This window comes from Trichomycterus rosablanca, chromosome 10 (assembly GCF_030014385.1).
Source record: "Trichomycterus rosablanca isolate fTriRos1 chromosome 10, fTriRos1.hap1, whole genome shotgun sequence".
NCBI classification, from domain to species: Eukaryota; Metazoa; Chordata; class Actinopteri; order Siluriformes; family Trichomycteridae; genus Trichomycterus; species Trichomycterus rosablanca.
The window spans coordinates 25,981,462-26,004,653 of NC_085997.1; the positions used below are offsets into that span (position 1 = coordinate 25,981,462).

The 23,192-nt window shown below is 40.0% G+C and overlaps 1 protein-coding gene across 9 annotated transcripts in view; it reads right to left on the bottom strand.

Moving 5' to 3' along the window:
* Positions 1 to 1,737: 1,737 nt before the first annotated feature.
* The window catches only part of tcf7l2 (transcription factor 7 like 2), a 92,190-nt gene continuing 70,735 nt past the window's right edge, over positions 1,738 to 23,192 (bottom strand). The window contains exons 5-15 of one of the 9 annotated variants that reach the window (XR_010013839.1): positions 18,925 to 19,057; positions 17,134 to 17,236; positions 16,075 to 16,161; positions 10,818 to 10,958; positions 10,556 to 10,715; positions 10,055 to 10,162; positions 9,058 to 9,106; positions 8,373 to 8,423; positions 6,775 to 6,847; positions 6,205 to 6,277; positions 2,743 to 2,812 (exon numbers count right to left, since the gene is read on the bottom strand). Coding sequence is in view for 8 of the 9 variants with exons in the window: in XM_063003018.1 (XP_062859088.1) it covers positions 2,371 to 2,812; positions 6,775 to 6,847; positions 8,373 to 8,423; positions 9,058 to 9,106; positions 10,055 to 10,162; positions 10,556 to 10,715; positions 10,818 to 10,958; positions 16,075 to 16,161; positions 17,134 to 17,236; positions 18,925 to 19,057 (1,347 nt within the window). In the remaining variant the exon portion in view is untranslated. Of the gene's footprint in view, positions 2,813 to 5,666; positions 5,729 to 6,204; positions 6,278 to 6,774; positions 6,848 to 8,372; positions 8,424 to 9,057; positions 9,107 to 10,054; positions 10,163 to 10,555; positions 10,716 to 10,817; positions 10,959 to 16,074; positions 16,162 to 17,133; positions 17,237 to 18,924; positions 19,058 to 23,192 lie in introns of those variants that run through there. The other 8 variants (XM_063003022.1, XM_063003019.1, XM_063003018.1 and 5 more) reach the window with 8 other exon arrangements.

A 23,192-nucleotide genomic window follows, 5' to 3' on the forward strand; every position in this document is an offset into this window, starting at 1 on the left:
CTCTTGTTGGATGTTCTCTGTCTGCAGTTGGCAGTATCTATCAAAAGTGGTCCAAGGAAGGAACAGCGGTAAACCGGCGACAGGGTCATGGGCGGCCAGGGCTCATTGATACATGTGGGGAGCGAAGGCTGGCCCGTGTGGTCCGATCCAACAGACGAGCTACTGTAGCTCAAATTGCTGAAGAAGTTAATGCTGGTTCTGATAGAAAGGTGTCAGAATACACAGTGCATCACAGTTTGTTGTGTATGGGGCAGCAAAAGGGGGACATGGTCATAATGTTATGCCTGATCGGTGAACACAGTCTTGGCATTATACAGCCTTTTTGACTTTAAGAAATGCCTAAATAAATTGCTAACACTAATGCAAATGGCCTGGGTATTTACTTTGGTAGCTAGCTAAATACATGACATGTGATCCAATTTCTTTTTTAAATTCTAATTAAAACAATTCTACCCCTAGGTTATATTAAGAAATGTGCTGCACTAGTGTTTAAAACGTGGTATTACTGTAGAGAGTAACAGCCAAGCAACAAGCTGATCCGCACATACTAAGTCGCTTTTATTAATACAGAACTGCATGCTACAGAGACTGTACAGCATAAACATTTATTCATTACAAAAACATGGTTTGTAAACCATTTCAAATAACCAAAAAAAAACAAAATAAACAAAACAAAACATTAAATAAAAAAAATGAAAAAGGCAAACAAAAATGAAAGCTAAGAGCATAAAGTAGAACAGGAACATCACAGCCGTTAAGGAAACATTCAAACTATTTATCATTAGCATCTTAATAAACCAGAGAAGAAATCGACGGCTTACAGTTGCGTCATGTCAACTACAATGGCACCGAATGGATGATTCTCTTGTAGCTTTTTTACAGCTTCTTGCAACATCAACATGCCTATTTTCTATCTACCTATATGTAGTAGTGTACTTAAAAGTGGCAGTTTGTGTATTTTTTGTTATTTCATAGTTTCTTATGAACCTTCTAATATACATCGTTTGGCCCTTGAGGGTTTATACAGTATGATGCCTGTCTTTTATTAAGTTTAAATTTTAATATTTGACAATCTGCTACCAAACACTTGTTATAGCAACATTTATACTACATACATAGCAATCTATGTAACGTCACAGCAAAGTATGGTTGTAAAAAAAAATAAAAAAATAAAAGGAAAATAAAACAATCCTACAGCATTGTAAGTAGGGGAGTGGAAATTAGCACAAATTTTGGCACAGAAACTCTGTACACAATTCTACAGTCCAGTAGAGATGAACCTGTAATAAAAAAGGATGGGATTTTAATGAGTACTAACTACTAAAGACGCTGTATTCGCCGTCCCTGTTTCAAGTTTTCTCTTCTTCTATTGTAAAATGGCTTATAGATATGTTTTTACAAATTAAGCTGTGCATACATCTGTTTCAGAGAATCTACACTGTGAGGGTGAAAGTCTGGTTTTCAGCAAAACAAACAACTGTTAAAACAAAATCTAACCGTAAAACTTCCTTGTAAAAATGGATCATTTATATATATATTTATAAGTTGCTTACATTAAAAAAGAATATTTTTACAACGTATTACGAAAAAATATTTCGAAAAGGGACAACATACAGGATACGACAAGCAAATCTCTAAAGCAATAAATACTACTGGTCCTAGCGTTGTGACATTTTGTATTGAATACCTCAAACCCTCCCACCCCCACCCTCAAAACACCCAACATTCTTCCAAATGAGTCAACCCACCCCCCTCCCAAGGTAAACAATGACAAAAATAAACAATAAAATAGACAACGCAATGGAACAATGCATATGAACACAGTAACCCCCCTCCCCTAATATTTCTGTACATTTAAACAAGAACAAGTAACATCACAATTAAAAGTTGTTCCTTGGTTGAAGAAGTGGGTGTCCCCACGGTCCTCCTGCCCACCAGTTTTGAAGAGGTGATGAATGCTTGGTTCGCAAGCTCGTATTTAATACAAATAATGAAACAGAACCAACTCTTAAAAAAAAAGGCTCATTTGATTCCTCAATTAGGCTATGTTTGTATCTGTCCTAAAATATTTCTATGTCGATTGATAAAACAGGTATGTCTTTTTTTGTTGTACAGTAAAGAGAAAAAAAACCTGAAGGCTTAAATTATGGCAGACTTACACATGTATACTCTATTACCTTTTAACAATATTATAGTTATTGTAATTTATTTTTGATAATGATGGGTCAAATATTGACCAATGAACTCTGATAAGAGAATTAACTAATTTTCAAAGCCAAATGGGACTGAAAAAAAAGAAACAGAAGAGAAGACCATAAAAGTCAGCAGACAGAAGTGAGTTAAAAGCTGGTGAATCAGATCCAGCTTAGCCTAGTCAATGGATTTAGTTACGAGCGAAAGTGGTTGCGTGGGGGTAGATCTGGACAACAGTGATAGGGAATGACACGCTGATGTAGGCTGAGAAGAGGCGGAGCTAGAAGGGCGAGACGACGAAACGCCTGAAGGGTCCAAGGAACCATTGTGGGTGGGGCCGGACATTTTTCCTGCCCCAGAGTTGTCCAGCAGAGCTAAAGGCGGAGGCATGGACAAATGATGGTGCAGGTGGTGCGTTGAGGAGACCAGGGGGCCTGGTTTCAGAGTCAGTGAGAGAGGTTGCATTTGTTCAGTCTGTGTTTTGGACTCTGTCGAGAGCGGAGAGGTGGGAATCATGGAGGGGGAGGATGGGGGTGAGTCTAGTAAGCTTCCATCTGAAGAGGGAGGACTGACACAGCTGCCTTCACCTTGAATGTAGCGAATGCACTTCTTTTTTCTCCTGTAAACAGAGAACATACTTGTTTAACTCCAGTGTGATGAAGACCTTTCTAAGTTGCCAGAAGGCTTGTACCAAAGCATTAGCACCCATTTAAATGGTTTTACAGTTTTATATACATATGACCTCTGGCTATATTCACTGAGCAGTCAGTGTGCTGATTTAACTGGAACTAAACAGGTCTTAAATCTTTCTCTTTTTTTCTTAACAAACCAATTAGTACCTTTTGTAAAAAAAAAAAAAACATTACACTGGGTGCTATTGCTTTGTGAGAACAGCAATTTGAACAAATAAACAAGTGAGCATTGATTCTTCACCAGTGACTCCCTCTCACCAATATGACACATGCAGTAAAGACAAGAGTAAAGTAGGACATGGAGGAGAAAGAAATGAACAGATAGCGATGAGCAGATTTTAAGGAGGATGGAAACTATGATAAAGAATTTGGAAGAGTAACTACCTCCAAGGCTCAAAGGGACACAGCCAAAAAGGTGAACACTAGATCTTTTGTTTTCTACTACTAGGATAACAGAACAAGCTCGATACAAAGAACTCCACCCCAGCACCACAAACCGCAAGGGACCCTATTCAGTTTACACATCAGCTTGAATTATTATATTTCTCTTTTTCCCTTCTTTTTTCATGTTTCTTTCCTGCTTTTTTCTGCATGTTCCTTGGGGGGAGTTCAGATGGAGAGGTAAGAGGTTAGAGGAGATGCGCTACTCTCAGCCTGCCCCTAAGACATGTGTGAGAGTGTTGCGCTCAGAGGTCGCGCCGCCATGTTTGCATTCCTGCTCGGGTCAGGAACCTCCCTCGTCTGCTACGCCTACGGCCAGCCATTCCAGCCAGCCACGCGGGCAAACACAACAGCACCAAGCCAGTACGCCGAGAGGGGTGGGAGAGGAAGAGAGCGCAAGAGACACAAAATATTGAGTGAGAGTGTTAGAGAGTGAGAAATGTCTCTTAGGTGCCTGGATACATAGCCTGTATTAAATCAAGAGGAGAGAAAAATAAAAAAAAAATAAACAGAGAGAGCGCTAAAACCTCAGCGTACCTTGACCTAACCCTGCACTCCTGCCAAAAAATAAAAAAACCCAGACCTAACTGTATTGCCTAAAGGCCGAGCTAATCTATTCTCACAGTGCGAGTGAGTTTAGAAGGAAAAAAGCTGTGAATTAGAAAACAGAGAGACAGGGGGAGCTATAGAGTAAGTAAACAGAGTTTTGTGAATTTAGTCAATTTTTTTTATATACAAGTTAAGGGGAGGATTGTTTCCCAAGTTATACCCCTGCCTGGTCTTATACGGGTATAGGTTGGAGACGAAAGTGTAAGAAAGAGGCAAAGTGACAAGGACAGATACAGACTGTCTGGCAGACATAGCTACGATGAGAAAAAGAAAAGAAATGGACTGAGTAAAGGAGACATACTGAGACCCACACCCTGAACAGAACATGATGAACTTAAGACATGCATTATTTGCCCAGAAGAAACACAATAAAAAGTGTGTGCCTCCAGGGTCAGAGTTGGATAAACAAAGAAAAAAGAATGACTGAGGTGGGTAGGAGTAGTAAAGTGTTCTTCTGAATCATTCCATAACTAAAACACACTTTACTTTGTGAGCTGCTCGGTGCAGAGCCCTGACACACCCCAGAGAACCATGCTGCATCAACTGCCTGTCAAAATGCAGCAAATAAGCCTATATCCATTTTTAAGAGCCCTATTGATTCTTAGTATCTACCTTTGTTCCTTATTGATTTCTGTCTCTCTGGGGGAATTATGCCAGATGCATCTTTCAGGAAACAGAGCCAAGTGGGATCTTTTAACCTTACAGCTCCCTAAATAATGGGCACAATTACTACCGCTTCTCCCGGTGCATCCAGAACACCCAGAATCTTCCTGAGAATGTGGGGTGCTGTGTTGGAACATTGGTCCTTTCTGTGTTTTCTAACTGGGCTGATAAGAATAAGGTTATATCTAGTCAAGTATATCTGGTCTGACTAGAAAAAAAATCTTTGCTCTTAATTAGAATAATTTATTATAGAGTTTATATTTTACAATATCTAGGCCAGGAACACAGAGTGTACTTAAATCTGTTAAAAATGCTTTTTATACAAAGTTATCTGCATTTAGCTGGGCAGAATATCAAACATTGGATATATTTGAAAGGGAGAAGACGCACATAAGAGTCATCTTTATTTGTGGGTAAACATTTTTATATTATCTATATATATATTTTTTTTTATTATTATTTAAAAGCCACTAATAAAATATAACTAAACGAACTGTACAAGAATTCAATTTTATAATGATATTTATAATTTCACTGCGGTTGGACAAAACAGAGTGACATTTAAACATGTTTTAATGGACGTTGGCTTTTTTACTAAGTAAAGCTAACAAAATACCTCTAATGGCACATATAATGACTGCAGTTCTAGACTGATTTTAGTGTTTATTGACTACTAAATACATCTTATATTTGTCTGCACATGCTGCTGCAAGCAGATACTCTTTGAGTTGGCACTGCTAAGCATTGGCATACCTTTTTGTTTTTATAACAATCGATTTAGATACATTAGTAGAGGCAATTACAGTCTGAACAGTTATTGCTGGTTAGAGTAAAAGTTTTTTTTACTGTTTGAACATATCCATATATACAGAAGTGGCTCTATGGTTATAGGTAAATATCTAACTCGGTCAACTACGAAAGATTTCAGCTAAAACTAAGGGAGATGAAAATGGGAAGCGTAAAAACAGAACAGGATAATGTCTGGCATTCATGGTGAGGAAACAGGAATATGGAGAAAACACAGGTGTGACACAGAGAAGGGTATTACTTAGCAGAAACAAATACCTACCATCAACATATTTCCAATTCAAAGACTGCTTGTGTTAAGACAGAAAGACAAGAGGTTGGGACTAAGTAAAGAGATATTAGAGAGAGTAGTGGTTGAGGATTGAGGTTAGGAGGCTACATCACAAAAAAGTTTATACAGAATGTCTATAATAGATTTTCTCATAGCAGAGATACACTGTGGGGCAGAAAATAGATAACACACAACGTTCTAGTGTAAAAAGTGGTGAATGTTAGTCAATATTGACAATCGTTGTTGCTGTATAAGCTATGATTTGGTATACATTCTTAATGATGATTGATTATAAATTACATCTCCTGTATCACTTTCTGCCCCAGTAGTTCAGCTGCTTTTTAACAGTGGGAGATTTATCAGTCAGGAACAGACAGAACAGAAAACAACCAGTTTGACAAATGAAAGCTTAGCAGACTGAAAACTGAAGGAAGGAAGCACATGGTGAAAGTGATGAGAATTTTTCTTATCTTCTCATGACCCTCATAATGATCTACATGTCTCCCAAGAGTGCCTCTTGGAATATACCTGCACGGTTTGCACCATAAACTGAGCTGGTCAAGCCCGAACAAGGCACGGCACTTCTTAGGGGTATTTGCATCTGTTAGCCAAAAAGGTAAACACAAAAACACAGAAAGAAAAATGGACACATCATTTAGATAAACAAGGCATGTAGCTAGAGCATTGGTTTCAGCTGTGAACACTGGCACTGTACCTCCCCAACACTTACCCGTATAGATTTCAATCCTATCACCTCTCAGCCACGGCCCCTTATATCAATAGCATTTAAATATTTAACTAAAACACTATGGTGTATGTTTCATTTACATACACCTACACTGCTCCAATCAGTGACCAAAACTTGCCTAGATCATAAAACACATTGTCACATGTGCACCCACATATGAAACACCCATATACATTCATGTTGAATTGATTATTCCCCCGCAGAAGCAGCTGATTGGTAGCACAAGGGGTGGCGTGAAAGGAGAGAGGAAGAGAGTGCTTGCGAAAGCCACAGAGAGGGAGGAAATGCCAGTGTAAGAGTTCCCAGCTTTCACCTGTTCTAGCATACCTGCCAGCACATCAAATACACACCTGCATGGGCCACACCAGTTACTCTGCTGATCGAGCCCAAAGCGTGCACGACACTTCTTAGGGGCACTCAGGTCTGAACCGATGAAGGAGGAGGAAGCCAGCAAAGGAGAAATGACCAAAAGTGGAGGGAGAGAGGGAAAGATATGGAAACCAATGAATCTAAATTATTTTTAATCATGGTGGTTCATTGCTGTTTAGAGATAGGGCCGGGAGATATGTGAATACTTTGGGGCAATATCAATATTTTTTGTGCTATTTTTGTATGTCGTGCTTTTTTTTCTTTGAAAAAGCCAATGCTTTGACAGCGTTGACCGTTATGTTGTCATGCATACTTGCATGTTTAACAAATTCCATGCTAATAGAGCATATTGGAAAAACTACAACCTGTTAAATCATCCAAGAAATACTGGTTAGCAGCTGGTTTTCATGCACCAGTATTGCTGGAGGCAGCAGCAATCTGTAGAGTAACTGATTCTTTGTAGTAAATAAAGCAATTTTGTCATAAAAAGGCTAAATCATGCTGCTAGCTTTTGACATAGATATCAAACAAGTGTGCTTTGATGAACATCAGGGCTTTAAACGTTCCTGCTTTTTTGAAATTGTTAAATGATCCTGTTAGTAAGAAGGCTTAAGGCTCATGGCATTCATTTCATTTTACAGTAATATTGGCCAGCAGGCCTAGAAGCATGAACAAAAATGCGTCACATATATCTAAAATACAAAAATGCATCTCCCAGCCCTACTCTGACAGATTTAAACATAGCATTACATTGTGCAGTATTTCTTAAGAGTCAAAGCTTTAATAAATTGTTAAAGTCAAAGCAAACAAACAAGTAGGTGAACAAGAACTGAAACTAAAATAATAGTATACATGCAGTAAAGGCAAACAAATGCAAATCTAAGGAAGAACATATGCTTGACATGGCATGTAATGCAGCAAGTACGGTTACATATCTGCTGCACATGCCTGTCTTCGGCTCAGTGTTTTACAGAGGGAGAGATGAGGGTTAGTGGCAGCAGTGTGTTAGTTGCAGCCAGTAAAACATTACAAAGCCAGAAAGAGCAGCAAGCTGGAACACTGGGCCTGAATTCATTAACCTCTATGGGGCAGTGAGTAGAGAGTACAGATGGATGCAGGCCCCAAAATGGGCAAGCTAAGGTACAAGCGGACAGACTGCTAAAGCCAGCAGATTAAGGAGGTTTACCCCAATTATTTCTGTATTTATTCTTAGCATTGGAGTTTCTTTAATTTACATTAACTTGGGTTTGACAAATGCGAACGTTTTGTCAGGGCTGGATTTAAATCGAAATCATTATCAAGAAAAAAAAATATGAGCAGAGGGAAGTAATTAAAAAATTGGAGCAAAATTAAAGTGCGTGCAACAGCAAACCAGAAGCGATGTCGTTTGAATTAGGAATAAAAGAATAAATTAATATAAATAGCAAGTATGAAAAGGGAAAGATAGCCAGCATTAATCAGGAAACAATAATACTACAATATACTGCACAAACGTAGACAGATAATAATTTAGTGATAAAACTAAAAAGAGGAGGAAAAAGGCAAGTTAGTAATTTAAGACTTAAAATGACATTAGCACCTGTAATCGGAGGGAGTGAAAGGCAAGGATTTGGAAAATATTCCCTGTGTTCTGGAAGAAAAAGAACAGATAGAGAGGCCTTTAAAAAGATTTCATGTTGAAAAAAGACCGCAAATATATCATAACTCGAAATTCCTTTTTACATCTCAATATAGATAAAGAATCAGAATCATAAAAGCATTATGAAGGTGAATGAGAGTAAATCAAAAGAACCAGCAAACCTCCTTAATTTAAAGATGTGGATGACATATTTACTTTAATTATAATGAACACAAAAGCATGCAGCAAGCACAGCCCCAGGTTAAAACCACACAGCACACACAAGAAGCACATGACACACACACACATGGTCAGAGCTGAAACAGGAGCAGCGTTCACTTAGCCTCATGGTTAACACACATTTTCAGTATGCTAAATGGTGAAGGGGACTGGGCCGGGTGGGAGGGTAGTGTAGGAGGGTTCATGCATATTCGATGTTATTAGTGCTCGACATGGGGCTAGGGCAGGGGATAACAAGCAGGCTAACGTGTAAATATTGCATTGGGTAGCTTAACTATATACAAAATAAGGCAGGCACAAAAAAGGGATGAAAAGAAAAAAAAAATGGACTTTTATCTTTGAGATGTCACCCTTGTGACAGATGATGGATCTGCTCTAATATGAGACGTAATTGCGGCTTACTTACCATTGCCATCTGCCTGCTGCTTTTCCCTTTTTCTCTTCTTCTTTTTCCCCTGTTGGTTAGCAGCCAAAAAAAGAGAAACAGACAGGAACCTTAGTTATTATATTGCAGAAAAGGCAGAGATACGAACTGTACCAGAGAGCCATGCTTTTACATTTATTTATTCATTCAGGAGCCTGAAGGAACAAAATGCCAGTGAAGACAGCACAACTTTTCTTCTTGCTGGTCCTCTGCTTTTCTGTGTTTATTTTCAGTTTTAAACGACTCTGTTGTTTTCAGTATTGTGAAGTGATTTATAGCTCTTGAGATTTCTTCAAAAGACTAATTACTGGAGGGACAGTGGATGAGAGTAACACTCGCCTTGACATGCCGCTGAGCTGAGGTCAAAGTCAATACCCGAGTATGTATTTAATAATTACCCAGTTCAGAGACTGAGTTTAAACTAATGCAGCTCTTTTTCCTACGTTTTTTCTTCGTTCTGGCTAAAAGTCATCAAACTCCAGTGGGAGTGACAGACTGGGTGGAGGGCAATTTGTTGGACATGTGAGAAGAGTGCTGCACTCCGTCTAGGCGGTCAAACGGTGTGGTCATCTCCCATAGCTGGTGCCTTTGTGGTAGAAAGAGACATTCTCTTTCATCAGATCTGTGAGGCATTTAGGCCCCGCAGATATTTAATTACTCTGATCTGAGCTCTTCTTTCCTTCTTTTTTCCCCCGATGAGCCAGTGGAATGCTATTAAAAACAGCTTAGAGAGCATAAAAATGTGTCCAGCAAAGAATAATTCTGCTGATATACATATCTGACATCAACTGTTTAAATCATCATGTTATCTGATACCAGAGAACTGTTGTTTTTCTGTTGGTCAGTGAAGAGTGACACTACATTGTTTAATGTGATACATCTGATTCCTGGGTGCTGAGGTTACAGAACTAAATTAACAGTCTCAAAAGGAGCCTTGTATTTAATACATGAATGGAGGACAGAAAACTTTAATACATACATAGTTGTCTCGTGCTGACCAGCCAGGGTAAAGCTGCATGTGAAGCTGTCGTTCCTTCCTGGCCAGCTCATAGTATTTGGCCTGCTCCTCTCGTGTTAAAGCATGCCACTGGATAAACACACACAAATGTACACATGTTTATGTCAATTTTTCATGCTGACCCAGACTGGAGTGCTATATTGAATTTTCTATTTTCTAATGAAATACTTAATTATATTTAAAGCAATGACTGAATTATGCTTTTAATGTACAGTCCATTTATAATATGGCTTCAATCTCTTGTTGGCGATTTATTAGAAAAATCATAGATAAACTAAATACTGGGATACATATTGCATTGTGAATAATAAAATGTCTTTAGGTATGTTGTGATTTCTTTTAACCCACCTCTAGTCTTTGATGAAACTAACTCAAAGACAAGCTGAGACTCAGCACAGCACTGCAATGTGTGTACGTGTGTGTGTTTGTGTGTCTGTGTGTGTATTGGCCTAACACCCTTACCCTTCGGCCCAGTATTTGGTTGATAGCTGCGCTCTCTTTAAGCGTGCACTCTGCCACCACTTTGGCCCTCATCTCCTTCATGTACAACATGAATGCATTCAGAGGCTTCTTTATGTGAGGCTTTTTCTTTTCATCTTCCTTTTTCTGGTCATGATGTTTCCTGTTTGGGGAATAAACCTTTTAAGGAAGCTGGCTGGTATATAGTTTACATTAAAACATATGTCTATTATTAGGGCTCTGCGTGTGTTGCTTGTGAACTCACGAGCTGTTTAGTGTGCTGATGTCACTGTGCAAGGACTCCTGCTTGACGTTGGGTGTGACGATGGCCGGGTGAGGGATCCCCGTGGTGTGCAAACTGTGGTGAGGGGGCACCATGTGAGGAGGGAATCTGGAGGAGAAAAGACTGTGTAAATCGTCAGAATGGTCATGGATGAATTGGGGGCAGATACACAAACAAACTGTACAGAACAAAATATTTTGTATAATGGTGTTGCTGGGTTGTTATAGTGACTAGATACATCAATGTTTTCTTTAAACAGTGGTTAACTGCAGATGACAAAGATTCTGAATAATTTAATTTTAGTTTTGTTTTAGTTTATTGCTTGCTTTTATTACACATGTGAAGCACCATATGAACTTGACTTGTCATATCTCATCAGGTGCTATTGCAACTGCTATTGGCCCGGTCATACTGGAGCATCAACAACAATGCATGGCATTCTTTGCATTAAAATTGCAATTTTTTTGTTTTAAGCTAGTGGTTTAAATCTCATCCAAATCCAAGTTTCCCAATTACTGTGCAGATTATTTTTAATACGATCATAGCGCTAATATTATGAGATCTTTCAACAGAGTAATTACCCTGAATAAGCCTCTATAAATTGCAGTGTGTGGAATGCAAGAGAATATTTGTGTATGCACGTATGTGAGCTGTACAGATCCTTACACACATCTTAGAACTGAAATAGAAGATGATAAAAAGAGAAGAAATATTAAAAAACCAGCTCATTATCCAGCTGAGTCTGGCTTCATAGCTTGGAGCCAGAATATAATGATGAGCAAAAACTCAGAAGGAACAACTAGTTTCTGTTGGAGGCGCTCTCTAGGGAGTGTGTTTACCCCAGTCTCTCCTCCTGTCATCCCTGACACGTTTGCATTTGTGCCGTGTCATCTGCCAGCCTGTGCTGACAGGACCTGTAGTATAGGTACCATTAGACCCCCCAACCCCCCACTCCACCCATTCCCCTACATACTTGCTAGAATTTTCTCTGTTCCACCACCCCTCCCCTTTCCATTCCTTCCTCCCACAGCCAGTGGCCCAGGTTATGGTTTAAACATGACGGCCATCTCTTTGAAGCAGAAGGCATCATCTAGCTCATCAGTGCAGGGCTGAGTCCGCCACCAATTTAGCCCCACGGTAAGAGTAAGAGAAAGAGAGAGAGAGAGAGAATGATAGGGCCCCTGCAGGCTCCAATGTCTCAATCTTCTTCTTCACCAGCCGTGTGTCAGCGAGTGCCATTTAATTGCCGATTGGAGTTTTGGCCCCTGTGTCTGTTCAATTTATAATGACCCACTGGTGTACTCTTTCTTTTTCTGTAGAACAAGAACGAATTGGAGCGTAGGTGCATATTGAGAAACATATTAAAGAGCAAACGTGGGCAGGGGGTCTAATACTTCATCCACCTGCCACTTGGGATTGGGACAGACCTGAACAGCCTTCACCCCATTATTTAAATAATGTAGCTCATTATTGAATTCATGTCCATTCTTCTTTCTTCTCTTTCTTAAATCTTTTAGAAGCCACTGTGGTAACTGAGTGTAAGTGTGGTGAGGACTACTAGATGAACACTTAAAAACATGCTAAGCAGTCAGTGCTAATGGCATGTCCTGAAGGGATAAAATCTTAAGAAAACAACATCGTTCTGATCCTTTCTTAACTTTCAGACATAAAATATAGACTACAGACCATGGATAAAACATAGGACCAGCACTCATTATTTTTCCAGGAGGTGTGTGTGTGTGTGCATGCGCTGCTGCAGTTTTTGACACAGACATGCTAAAGCACTTTCACTGCACACAGACACGAGACTACCACCTATTAATCTACGCTAATTCAATTACAGATTATCAAAACACATTAGCTCTTCCCCAGCCCAGCACCAATCCCCCTAGCCCCCGTTCATCAGATTCAATTAGGCAGCACTGGAAATAGGATGATCACAATATAAAGGGCTCATTAGGGGGAATTAGCTGTCACTAAGGACCAGGTCCAGTGGAGGCTGGCAGGCGTGCTGCGTCTGGAGACATACACACGCACCTGAGTGTAGAGCTGTAACTCAGCCAGCCGTGGCAGTGTACAAACCGCAGCCCTCCAGAGCCGAGGCCCGGTTACACACCTACTGCCAGAGCTGCTATTCAACCCCCACTTTCCCAACACGCACACACACACAACAGTGTGTCTCAATATCTCACTGCTAACTGGACTGTATTAAGAGCTGTCTTATAAGATACAGAGCCTTTTAATGTTGTTTGGAAATAAGTGTGCCTTAACACTCGTGTAACATGGTATACAGTCTAGCACAACTTTGGACACACCTTTTAAAGAAAGAATGCCATTAATTTTTTAGTCTTGGGTTCTTTTTATGAATAATTTGACAACTGCTAATCAATGGTATCTGTAAGGTCATGCATACTGTATAGTCAAGGGCAGGTAGTGTTCTCCTCTAACTGTGGTGATCTGCCCAATGACATGCAATTGGAAAAAGTAGAAAGTTACATTTTTTAGGGGTCACTTGTCGATTTACGTTTAGAACAATGATTAAGTAGGGCAGAATTAGTTCTGAACATTTGTTTCTTGTTGCTGACAATTGATCAGAAACAATAATAAAGCATTACCCTAAATACACTCTAAAAGGTATGTTTTTAGCCCGGTCACCATTATTGGAGGTGCCAAGATGCTAAATTAGTGATACCTTACCATTTAACATGATTTAATCTCTCAAAAGAAATACATTTTGTGTTATGATAACAATGCTAATGAGGGTTTTTGTCACTCTTGGGCCAGCAGCTGTTTTGTGTAAGCTTGGGAATGTTGTTTTTTCAACACTCGACCACAGGTCAGGCTTCAGCTCTATCCTCATATCTCTCGCTCCCTTGCTCACACTTATCCATCAACGTCTAGTGGCTCAGCAGGACTGGCCCTTGTGAGCTGTTTTTCCAATCGCACTGCAATTAAACAGAAGTTTGTCGCTGTCTGGAGACAGACTGGCCTTCTCCAAACTAAAAACCAGACCTGCCTTTCATACCTATTTTATCATCATAACTATCGTCATCGCCGGTGAGCTGTGGGTGACGTGACGTATCTAAGTGCGAGGGAGGGTGGAAAGGGAGTGGATGGAGGGAACTGCCATATGGAAAAGTTTGCTTCTTCCAAATTCTTTGTTTTTGGAAGGCAGAAGTACAACTTTACAAAAAAAAGTTGTCATCTACAGTTAACCACTGCAACATTTGAAACAGGCATCTAAGACACCCCATGGAATTATCACAGTAACATTATAAAACAATTAATCTTTTTTGCTGTTTCTCAAACATGCATGCACACAGTAATTAAATGCTCTCTTGGGTGTGGTTATATCCCCATAAATATCTCACCCCCATTTCTACCACTCAGAAGTGAATTCATTTACTTATTCATTGTATAGCACCTAACAGCAGAGAAGACATTTACAGTCCTGTCTTATGTTTTATCATTCATTTAGGATAAATGCCCCTTAGGGACCTTATTATACAGGGTGGGCCATTTATATGGATACACCTAAATAAAATGGGAATGGTTGGTGATATTAACTTCCTGTTTGTGGCACATTAGTATATGGAAGGGGAGAAACTTTTCAAGATGGGTGGTGACCATGGCGGCCATTTTGAAGTCGGCCATTTTGGATCCAACTTTAGTTTTTTCAATGGGAAGAGGGTCATGTGACACATCAAACTTATTGAGAATTTCACAAGAAAAACAATGGTGTGCTTGGTTTTAACGTAACTTTATTCTTTCATGAGTTATGTACAAGCTTCTCTTTGTTTACAGCCATTGACATGTCGCAGAGGTTAACACGTGAGGAGCGGATAGAAATTGTGTTGATGTCTGGTGAACGCAGTACCCGGGTCATTGCAGCAGATTTCAATGCAAGACACCCTACGAGACCACCCATCTCCCATGCTACAGTTAGCAAACTGCTTGCCAATTTTCGTGAAACTGGTTCAGTGTTGGATTTGCCAAAATGTGGACGCATGAAAACTGTCACTAATGAAGAAACATCAGTGGCTGTCCTAGTTTCATTCAGCAAGAGCCCACAGCGTAGCACTCGCCGCATGTCACTGGAGAGTGGCATCAGTCGAACATCCCTTCGGCGGATATTAGCTACTCAACAAAAAAAAATCAATTTTTGCTAAAACAAAAATTGGAACAGGACCCTCAGTTTACACAGAACATTTTGTTCAGTGATGAGGCAAACTTTTATGTGAATGGTGAAGTTAACAAACAAAACCACCGCTATTGGTCTGACACTAACCCACATTGGATAGATCCCTCCAAGACTGTTGGAACACAAAAATTGATGGTATGGTGTGGTATATGGGGTACAAAGATAGTGGGGCCATTCTTCATCAATGGAAACCTCAAGGCCACTGGATATTTGAAATTGCTACATGATGATGTGTTTCCCTCTTTATGCACTGAAGCTGGCACGTTCCCTGAGTTTTTCCAGCAAGATGGTGCACCACCACATTATGGGTGTCAGGTCCGAGCATTCCTAGATGAACAGTTTCCTGGAAAGTGGATTGGTCGTCGTGGGCCAGTTGAATGGCCCCCAAGGTCTCCCGATCTGACCCCCTTAGACTTTTATCTTTGGGGTCATCTGAAGGCAATTGTCTATGCTGTGAAGATACGAGATGTGCAGCACCTGAAACTACGGATACTGGAAGCCTGTGCTAGCATTTCTTCTGCGGTGTTGCTATCAGTGTGTGAAGAGTGGGAGAAGAGGGTTGCATTGACAATCCAACACAATGGGCAGCACTTTGAACACATTTTATAAGTGGTCAGAAACTTGTAAATAACTCATGAAAGAATAAAGTTATGTTAAAACCAAGCACACCATTGTTTTTCTTGTGAAATTATCAATAAGGTTGATGTGTCACATGACCCTCTTCCCATTGAAAAAACTAAAGTTGGATCCAAAATGGCCGACTTCAAAATGGCCGCCATGGTCACCACCCATCTTGAAAAGTTTCCCCCCTCCCATAAACTAATGTGCCACAAACAGGAAGTTAATATCACCAACCATTCCCATTTTATTTAGGTGTATCCATATAAATGGCCCACACTGTATAACAATAATTAATATTTAAATAGAGAGCTCTTTTTGAATACTGAAGCTTAATCAGCCTCTCCTTAAGGAAAAGTTTACAGAACAGCACTCTACCTAGCATTCATTTCATGTGCTCAATCCCAAGGCACAACTCACCTTGACATGGATGCATTGACAGTGAGGGCAGTTGGGTAGGGGTGCCTAAAACCTCCCGTTGTGATTGGGTAAACTGGTTGACCTTGCCTGAGAAAAGAAGAAAGAAGTGAAGGTAAAGGAAAGGATGATAAAAGGGGTGAAAAAAATCTCTCTCTATACAAGCCACTTTATTCTCATTTGATCGCAACAAAAATCTAGGGGATTGCAGAGAGCCGATCAAAGGGAAGCAAACTCTGAACAATTTGAATTCCTCAAATCTGATAGGAATTGCTAATTAAATTTCATAACCCCGCGCTTGGTGTCGACAAAAGCCCCTCTCCCTAAGCTGGAGCTAGGTGTTTTGTTGTGATAATTAAAGACGAAGCGCCAGGGCCTTTAATGGAGCCATCACACTAATTGAGGTCTACACATCCAAAGACAAATAATAATGAATGTAAATTTATACCAAAACAAAGTGCAGCAAATCAAAGGGCTGCGGCTGTGCTTGGGGCCTCTCTCGGTATTTAGATTGCGGTGAGAAAACATTAAATTAACAGAGCTTAATTTGTACCCTTTTGTCATATTAACAAATGTTGACAAGAGTTACCAGGGGAGAGCCCCCATGTGGAATTGGGGGTAAAATGCAGGCAATCACAGTTCGTCATTCTAATCGGACAATACAGAGCCATGCAAAATAGCATTTGCCACAAAGGGGCAAGTCAGTGTTTAGGGGAGAAAGAAAGCCACAGTACATTGACGCGAGCTTCAGAAGTTTCATTTAATGTATAAACTGTATAATGGGAGAAAATGAGCTTAATGTGACCAAACACAAGTGACTAAGTCTAAGCCCTAAACAAGTCCTTAATAAGGTACAGCAGAGCCAGAACTAACAGAGAAAGGCGAATGACTGTATTTCTACATACACAATGGTTTTCTAATAATAATGATGTCATATATAATAGTACTTTTTATAAACCAACAATGATCAATTATGATAATATAATGCTATTAACCATCCCTCCAATTTGGGGAAATTAAGTATAATCAGACAATAGAAGAGAAATAAATTGGTGTACTTACTGTGGTACTAACCATCCTAGCGGATGGGGGATCTGCCCTACAGTGCCAGGCGACAGAGGGTAGTAGGGAGATATATCTGAAGGATGTGGGGGTCTTGGGATTCCTGCAACAACATTTCAGAAAAACGAAGATTAAATTATAAAACATTATTCACTTTTTCCAAACTAAGATAAGGCATGTGTTCCACCATCTTTTCTATAAATTATACATTTTATGGTTTGGGAACTGAAGATATTAAGTGGAATTCTTTCCAATTCTTGCTTGATATGAGACCTCAGCTGCTCAACAGTTCATAGTCGCTGTTGTCCAATTCTCCCCTTCACGTTGCAGCATACATTTTCAAAAGGAGACACATCTGGACTGCAGGCAGGCCAGTCAAGTACACTCACTCTATATCTATAAAGCCACACTGTTGTAGCATGTACAGAATGAGGACTAACATTGTCTTATTGAAATAACCACAAACTTGAAGAAGACACCAGCTTAATAGCTGCACGTCGTAAAATTAAAATACACACCTTTGCATCAGTGGTACCTTTAGACACTCATGCCGTGGGTACTGATGCACCCCATACCAAAACAGGCTTTGGCAGCTTACGCTGATAAAAGTCTGGATGGTCTTTTACTTTTTTGTCACAGAATGTCCTTTTTTCAAAAACAAGATGAAATGTGGACTCATCTAACCACAAAACATGTTTCCACTGTCTTTTAGTCCACCTGAGATGAGTTTAGGCCCAGAGAACTCAGTGGTGTTTCTGCATAGAACTGATGTATGGCTTCCTCTTTGTGTAATAGTGTTTCAGGGTGCATATATTGATGAAGTGTTGGACTGTGTTAAATGACAACAGTTTTCTGAAGTACTTCCAAGCCCATGTGGCTATATTTATCACAGCAGCAAGAAGGTTTACAAGCAATATTATCTGAGGCCTCAAAGGTCATGCACATTTAGTAGTGGTTTCTGTTCTTGTCCGACATGGACTGAGATTTCTCCAGATTCCCTGAATCTTTCCACAATATTATTTAAGGTAGATGGTGAAAGACATGCAGTGAACAGTTAATTACAACAACTTACTAAACATGCTAATGACAAAATGAGATCCAGTCAGTATTTTAAAGCTCTAGTGCATTTATTATAGGCTAACATGCAGAGTTTTATCTTTATACTGGAGCATGATGCGAAAAATAAACATCGTTTTTTTTTAGGAGAAAAAAATTGTGCAGTTTAAATGTTTCCAGATTTTAGCTGCACTCTCAATTGAAATAAAGAGTCAGCTGTACGAAGTGAATTATAATTTTTCAACTGACAGCATCAATTAAACATTGACACCCTTAATACATGCGTAAATAAAAACTGTCATTTTAAACTGTGTTATGGATGGTTTGTGGTTAACATCAGTTAAGCTATGCAGTATGGAGGGAAAGCAACAGTACAGCACATCTGCTGCATTGATGGGGTCTTAATACAGCTTGTTAACTAATTAAGCTTTAAACTCAATTAAGCTGCCCTATTAAATGGCACATTAAGCAGCCTCTGTTTAAGTCATTATTGGTCCAGTGCTGAGGAGCATTATAAGCACACAATTATTTTAAAATACAGAAAATCGTGTTCAATATGAATACATCTAGATAAGAGTAGCTTGAGAATGTAAGCGCATAAGCTTAGTAATTTAATAATTATAAGCATAAGCTTAGTAATTTATCTGATCCTCTGTCCAGGCTGAAAAACAGGTCAGCAATTTTATAAAGGATTTGGTTTATCATTGGACTATATGTGTGTGGCCATTTTCCTACCTGTTTTGGGATCCACATCTGTCTGTAGGTGTGGAGGAGGGTTCCCGGGCGTGAAGTGTTCATTGCTGTAGGTGATCAAAGGCGTAAGCGGGTGCACATGGTGAGGGTGCTGTACCACAGGGACTTTATTAGACTACATTAGGAGAGAGAAAAACAGGAAAAAGAAAACAAGGTATTAATATCATTACACATCTGCTGAGATTGAAAAAATGCTTCGCGTTCAGAATAGTGTGGTTAGAAATTAGAAACATTTGTGCAGAGGTGCTGAACCACCGGATATTGAAACCGATATCTGACAGCAGAAACAGACCCCATGACTGCAGGTTACACTATACAGCCCTCTCACCCTTGGCTTTGCCCGAAGCTATCATCACAGACACAATCAGAGAACCACCTAATAAACAAAATGGCAGGCAATCCAAACACACTTCAGCAGCAGCACACAGTCTCCTACTTATCTCACACTTCCTCTCAGCTACGTTTTCCTCTGGCTCCTTCCCAGTGCTCCCCACATATCCCTATCGCCCCCCTCCTATCCTCTTCCTTCAGGCTCTGGTTTTGGGGAGGTTGAGAAAATCCATTTCTGCATTGTGGCCAAATTGGTTTTAGCTATGTAATCTGCTCTTTGTGCTCCTAAGTGGCACAGGCCTTATTTTCAATTACCCAAGATTACAGTTGAGCAGAGGGGTGCTGAAGCATAGCCTGGCATTAATGGATTCCCAGCACATGCTACCTAACCAGATTACGGGCCGTTGTAGGTTAGACAGGCCCCACCATGGCCCGCACGCGACTTACAGTCTGCTTCCATTTAACCAACGATCCCTTTTTTCATTTTCATGACACGGCATGGTAGGATTAAGCTCATCTGACAAGAATACAGGGGGTTAAATCTGAGACTATAAGCAATGTGGAACTATTTTGAGAAGCTATGGAGTCAGAACTTCTGGACCTCGCCCTCTATTATTTTAATCCATTATTTAGGAACAGGGTTCACATGTCTGATTAAAGGAAGTACATCTGGCAGGGCATGTAGAGATGTTAGACATGTAGAAACTTGCCATTTTTTTAACTTGGCTATTTGATATTTAAAATTCAAATTCAAGCCCCAGTGACAGGCTGTCAGGGCAAAGTGGGTTGTCACAAAGTACTTAAAAACACACGAAACAATGATGGTGACGATCTGTACATGCTTAGTGAAAGAAGACACAAGCCATCCTTTTGTTAGAACTAATCTTACTAAGTAACTCCCCCACATTTAGAGAAAAAGGTTGCAAGGTTGACTGCTGCCTGAGTCTAAGTGCTTAAAGCATTCAGGCAGGGCCCCACAGCCAGAGAGGGAAAGAGAGAGAAAGCAAGACAGGGGCCACATTGAGCACTGGGGGGAGTTCCACTTCACCATATTCCCAATGAAAGATTAATGAACTGAGCAGAGCTGCTGGGAGAAAGAAAGGGGCTCTGGGGACTCATTCAGGCCCCTGAGCATGGCCGCGGAGGGTTAGTCCGAGAGACCGATGATAAGAAAGAAGAGGACCGAGGAATGACAGCGTAGCTCTGTAAATTTGGATATGGGAGTAGTGATGAAAAAAATCTTATTGTCAAAAAAAAGAGAGAGTGATGACGGCTGCCAAACACAGCTGACGAGTTTGCCATTGAGGGAGGAATGCCCCAGTTCACCAGTCTCCCAATATCCTCCCCCTCCATAATGATGTATGTGAAAGAATGTTGTCAATTCTCCTTGTGCTGAAAGGCTTTAGCAGCCATTTAAATGAGTTCCTTTGTCCAGAGCTCTCCATTGAGAGACAGTTCCAAATGGCTATCCACCGCGGCCACATTCACCCGTGAGACAAGCCAAATGATTTACATCACAGTCACTGCGGGCCTAACAGGCGCCCTTTCAAACGCCCCACGGTCCCACATAATAATAGGCAGCCACTCCATTTATCTGTAGCGCTTGCTACAGTTAATGCTTTCTCCACACTGTAACAGGGCCGCGAAAACTCGGCCTAAAATAAGAACTGAAAGCTGGAACTGCACCTTTAAAAAAGAAACGGGTAAAAAACCTAAAAAGTTAAGGTCAGATTTGGGGTTTGTAAAATTGTGCCAATGTAGTTCGATTTCTATTCAATTTCATTTGAAGAACACTGTAGTTATAATTAACTTTTAACACATTAACTGTATATTAAATGTAACCTAATTTATTACTCAAAACCATCCATACTTACTACTCACATCTGCACAAAAAAACAGAGCACGTGGACAATCAGTTCTTTTCTAAAGTGAAAGCCGATCCTTAGAATGTTTTCTTCTCAAAGTACTATTCAACTCCATTAAATCTTAAGTCTGAAGAAAAAGCTCCACTCTAAACTTGGCATATTGACCCCTTTGCTATTATATGACGGCTTCACACTGTTCCTCCAGACGTAGCTAATTGTCTTTAGTGTTTGAGGAAGACCACCTACACACATGGAACACAGGCTGCTGTTGCACACAAACAACACTACTGCATTCTAACAGCACTGCTTTGGAATTTAAATGTAGGCTGTGTGTGTTTGTGCATGCACAGTGCAAAGAGGAATAAAAAAGGAAATATGGGGGCGTCGTATTTATATACTGCAAAGTAAAATGCCTTTTGTTTAAGCGCTTGGCAAGTATCATCACTGGTAGCTATAAAAAGATAAATGAAAATCTGTATGTGTGTCACTATGTATTAAGAGTTTTTTAAACCTTGCAGCTTGGCTATGTCAAAGCAATGTAAATGACAGTTTATGTTCAGGGTCATGACCCCTAGTGGTGGTTCTACAAAAGATCTGGATAGAGGAACAAAGTGCAGAGGCCTGTTTGTCTGGAAATCTAATCTCGGACCTGAAACTGATCGTGTAATGTGTTGCTCAGGAATCCAAAAAATGTTGCAATTCAAAAATCAAAAATGAAATAAAATCCTGTGTGAAAATGAAAGGTGCAGGGCTGAGAGACACAGAACTGGAGAAACTGTTGGTGCTGCATTTCCGCTCAACGGCACCTTGCACAGCAATTTAAAGCCTAAATGTGAAGGTGGTGACCCTGTGGCCCCTGGGGGTCTGAGCGCTTCTCCCTGTTTTATGTCATGATCTCATGGGTTGTCAGTTGGACCTGCGGGCCCTAATGAGCTGTGGTGAGTTTGTGGCTGGGTTGAGGAGGGGGCTGACAGTGCTGTGATGGATAGGGAACCCTAATGCCGGCAAATTCCAGAGCTAGCAGGAAACACTGCCAGAGACCTGAACTGAGGGAGTGAACGTGCCAGTGGCTTGCATCCAAGCACAATGAGGGACCTAGTGCAGAAAAGAGTCTCAAGTACAAGCTGGACAGTATACACATGAGAGTTACAAGCATTTTTCAGCTGTAACAACTGGGGAAATAAGAAAAAAATATTCATGTTAACAAGATACAGTCTGTTTTCAATACGTTATCACTAAATTAGGAGTCACATGGTTTTCTGGGTCCGAGACCAGAATTAGTTAGTGTTTGGTTTTTAACGCCATGTCTGCCCTTTGGGCCATGTTCATGGCAGGAAAGGTTGTGATCTGTCTTTTATTTACTTATTTCATTTGACTTAGAGAAGTTATGTCTGTTGTCTATGTATGTTCATTTATATGTATTGCTTCAGTTTTGTTAATGACAGGAATTTTAGGAGTGTTGTTGCTTTTATCTTGGTAAAGAGTTCCTTTATGGTTTTTGCTGATAAGATCTGTTGTCTTTCCTAGTTATAGATGACACATTCCAGCATTAAATGTTTTATTGTAATCTGTGTTTGGCATGTCGCGCAATATGGGGCGGTTTCGCCTTTTATCAGGTATGTGTGTGTTAATCTTGTGTGTCCAATACGGCATCTTGTGTACACTGTCTGGTCCCAACGGTTTTCGAGGTAGGTCTTCATTTTTTCCCCAATAGTGGGATTAGCTTCATACAATTTTCAGAGACCAGAACAACCATAAAACTTTCTGTTTAACGGGCATTGTCGTCATTTATTGGATGTTCACGTTCATATATAAAAGTGCAATGTTAACTGTCTTGTGTATTTTAAGAAAATTCAGCTCTTAATCTGATCTGTTTATTTAAAATGGCTCATTTATACTGAATAAATCTTGAAATATCTTGCTTTTTAATAAATAAAAAAAAAACTTCAATAGGACAGCTTAGAATTTCTATAAATATGAAAGGCAGACCAGGTGTATACAATTTGAATTCTACATTAAATATAGAATTAACATCTCACAATTAATTTGGTAAAT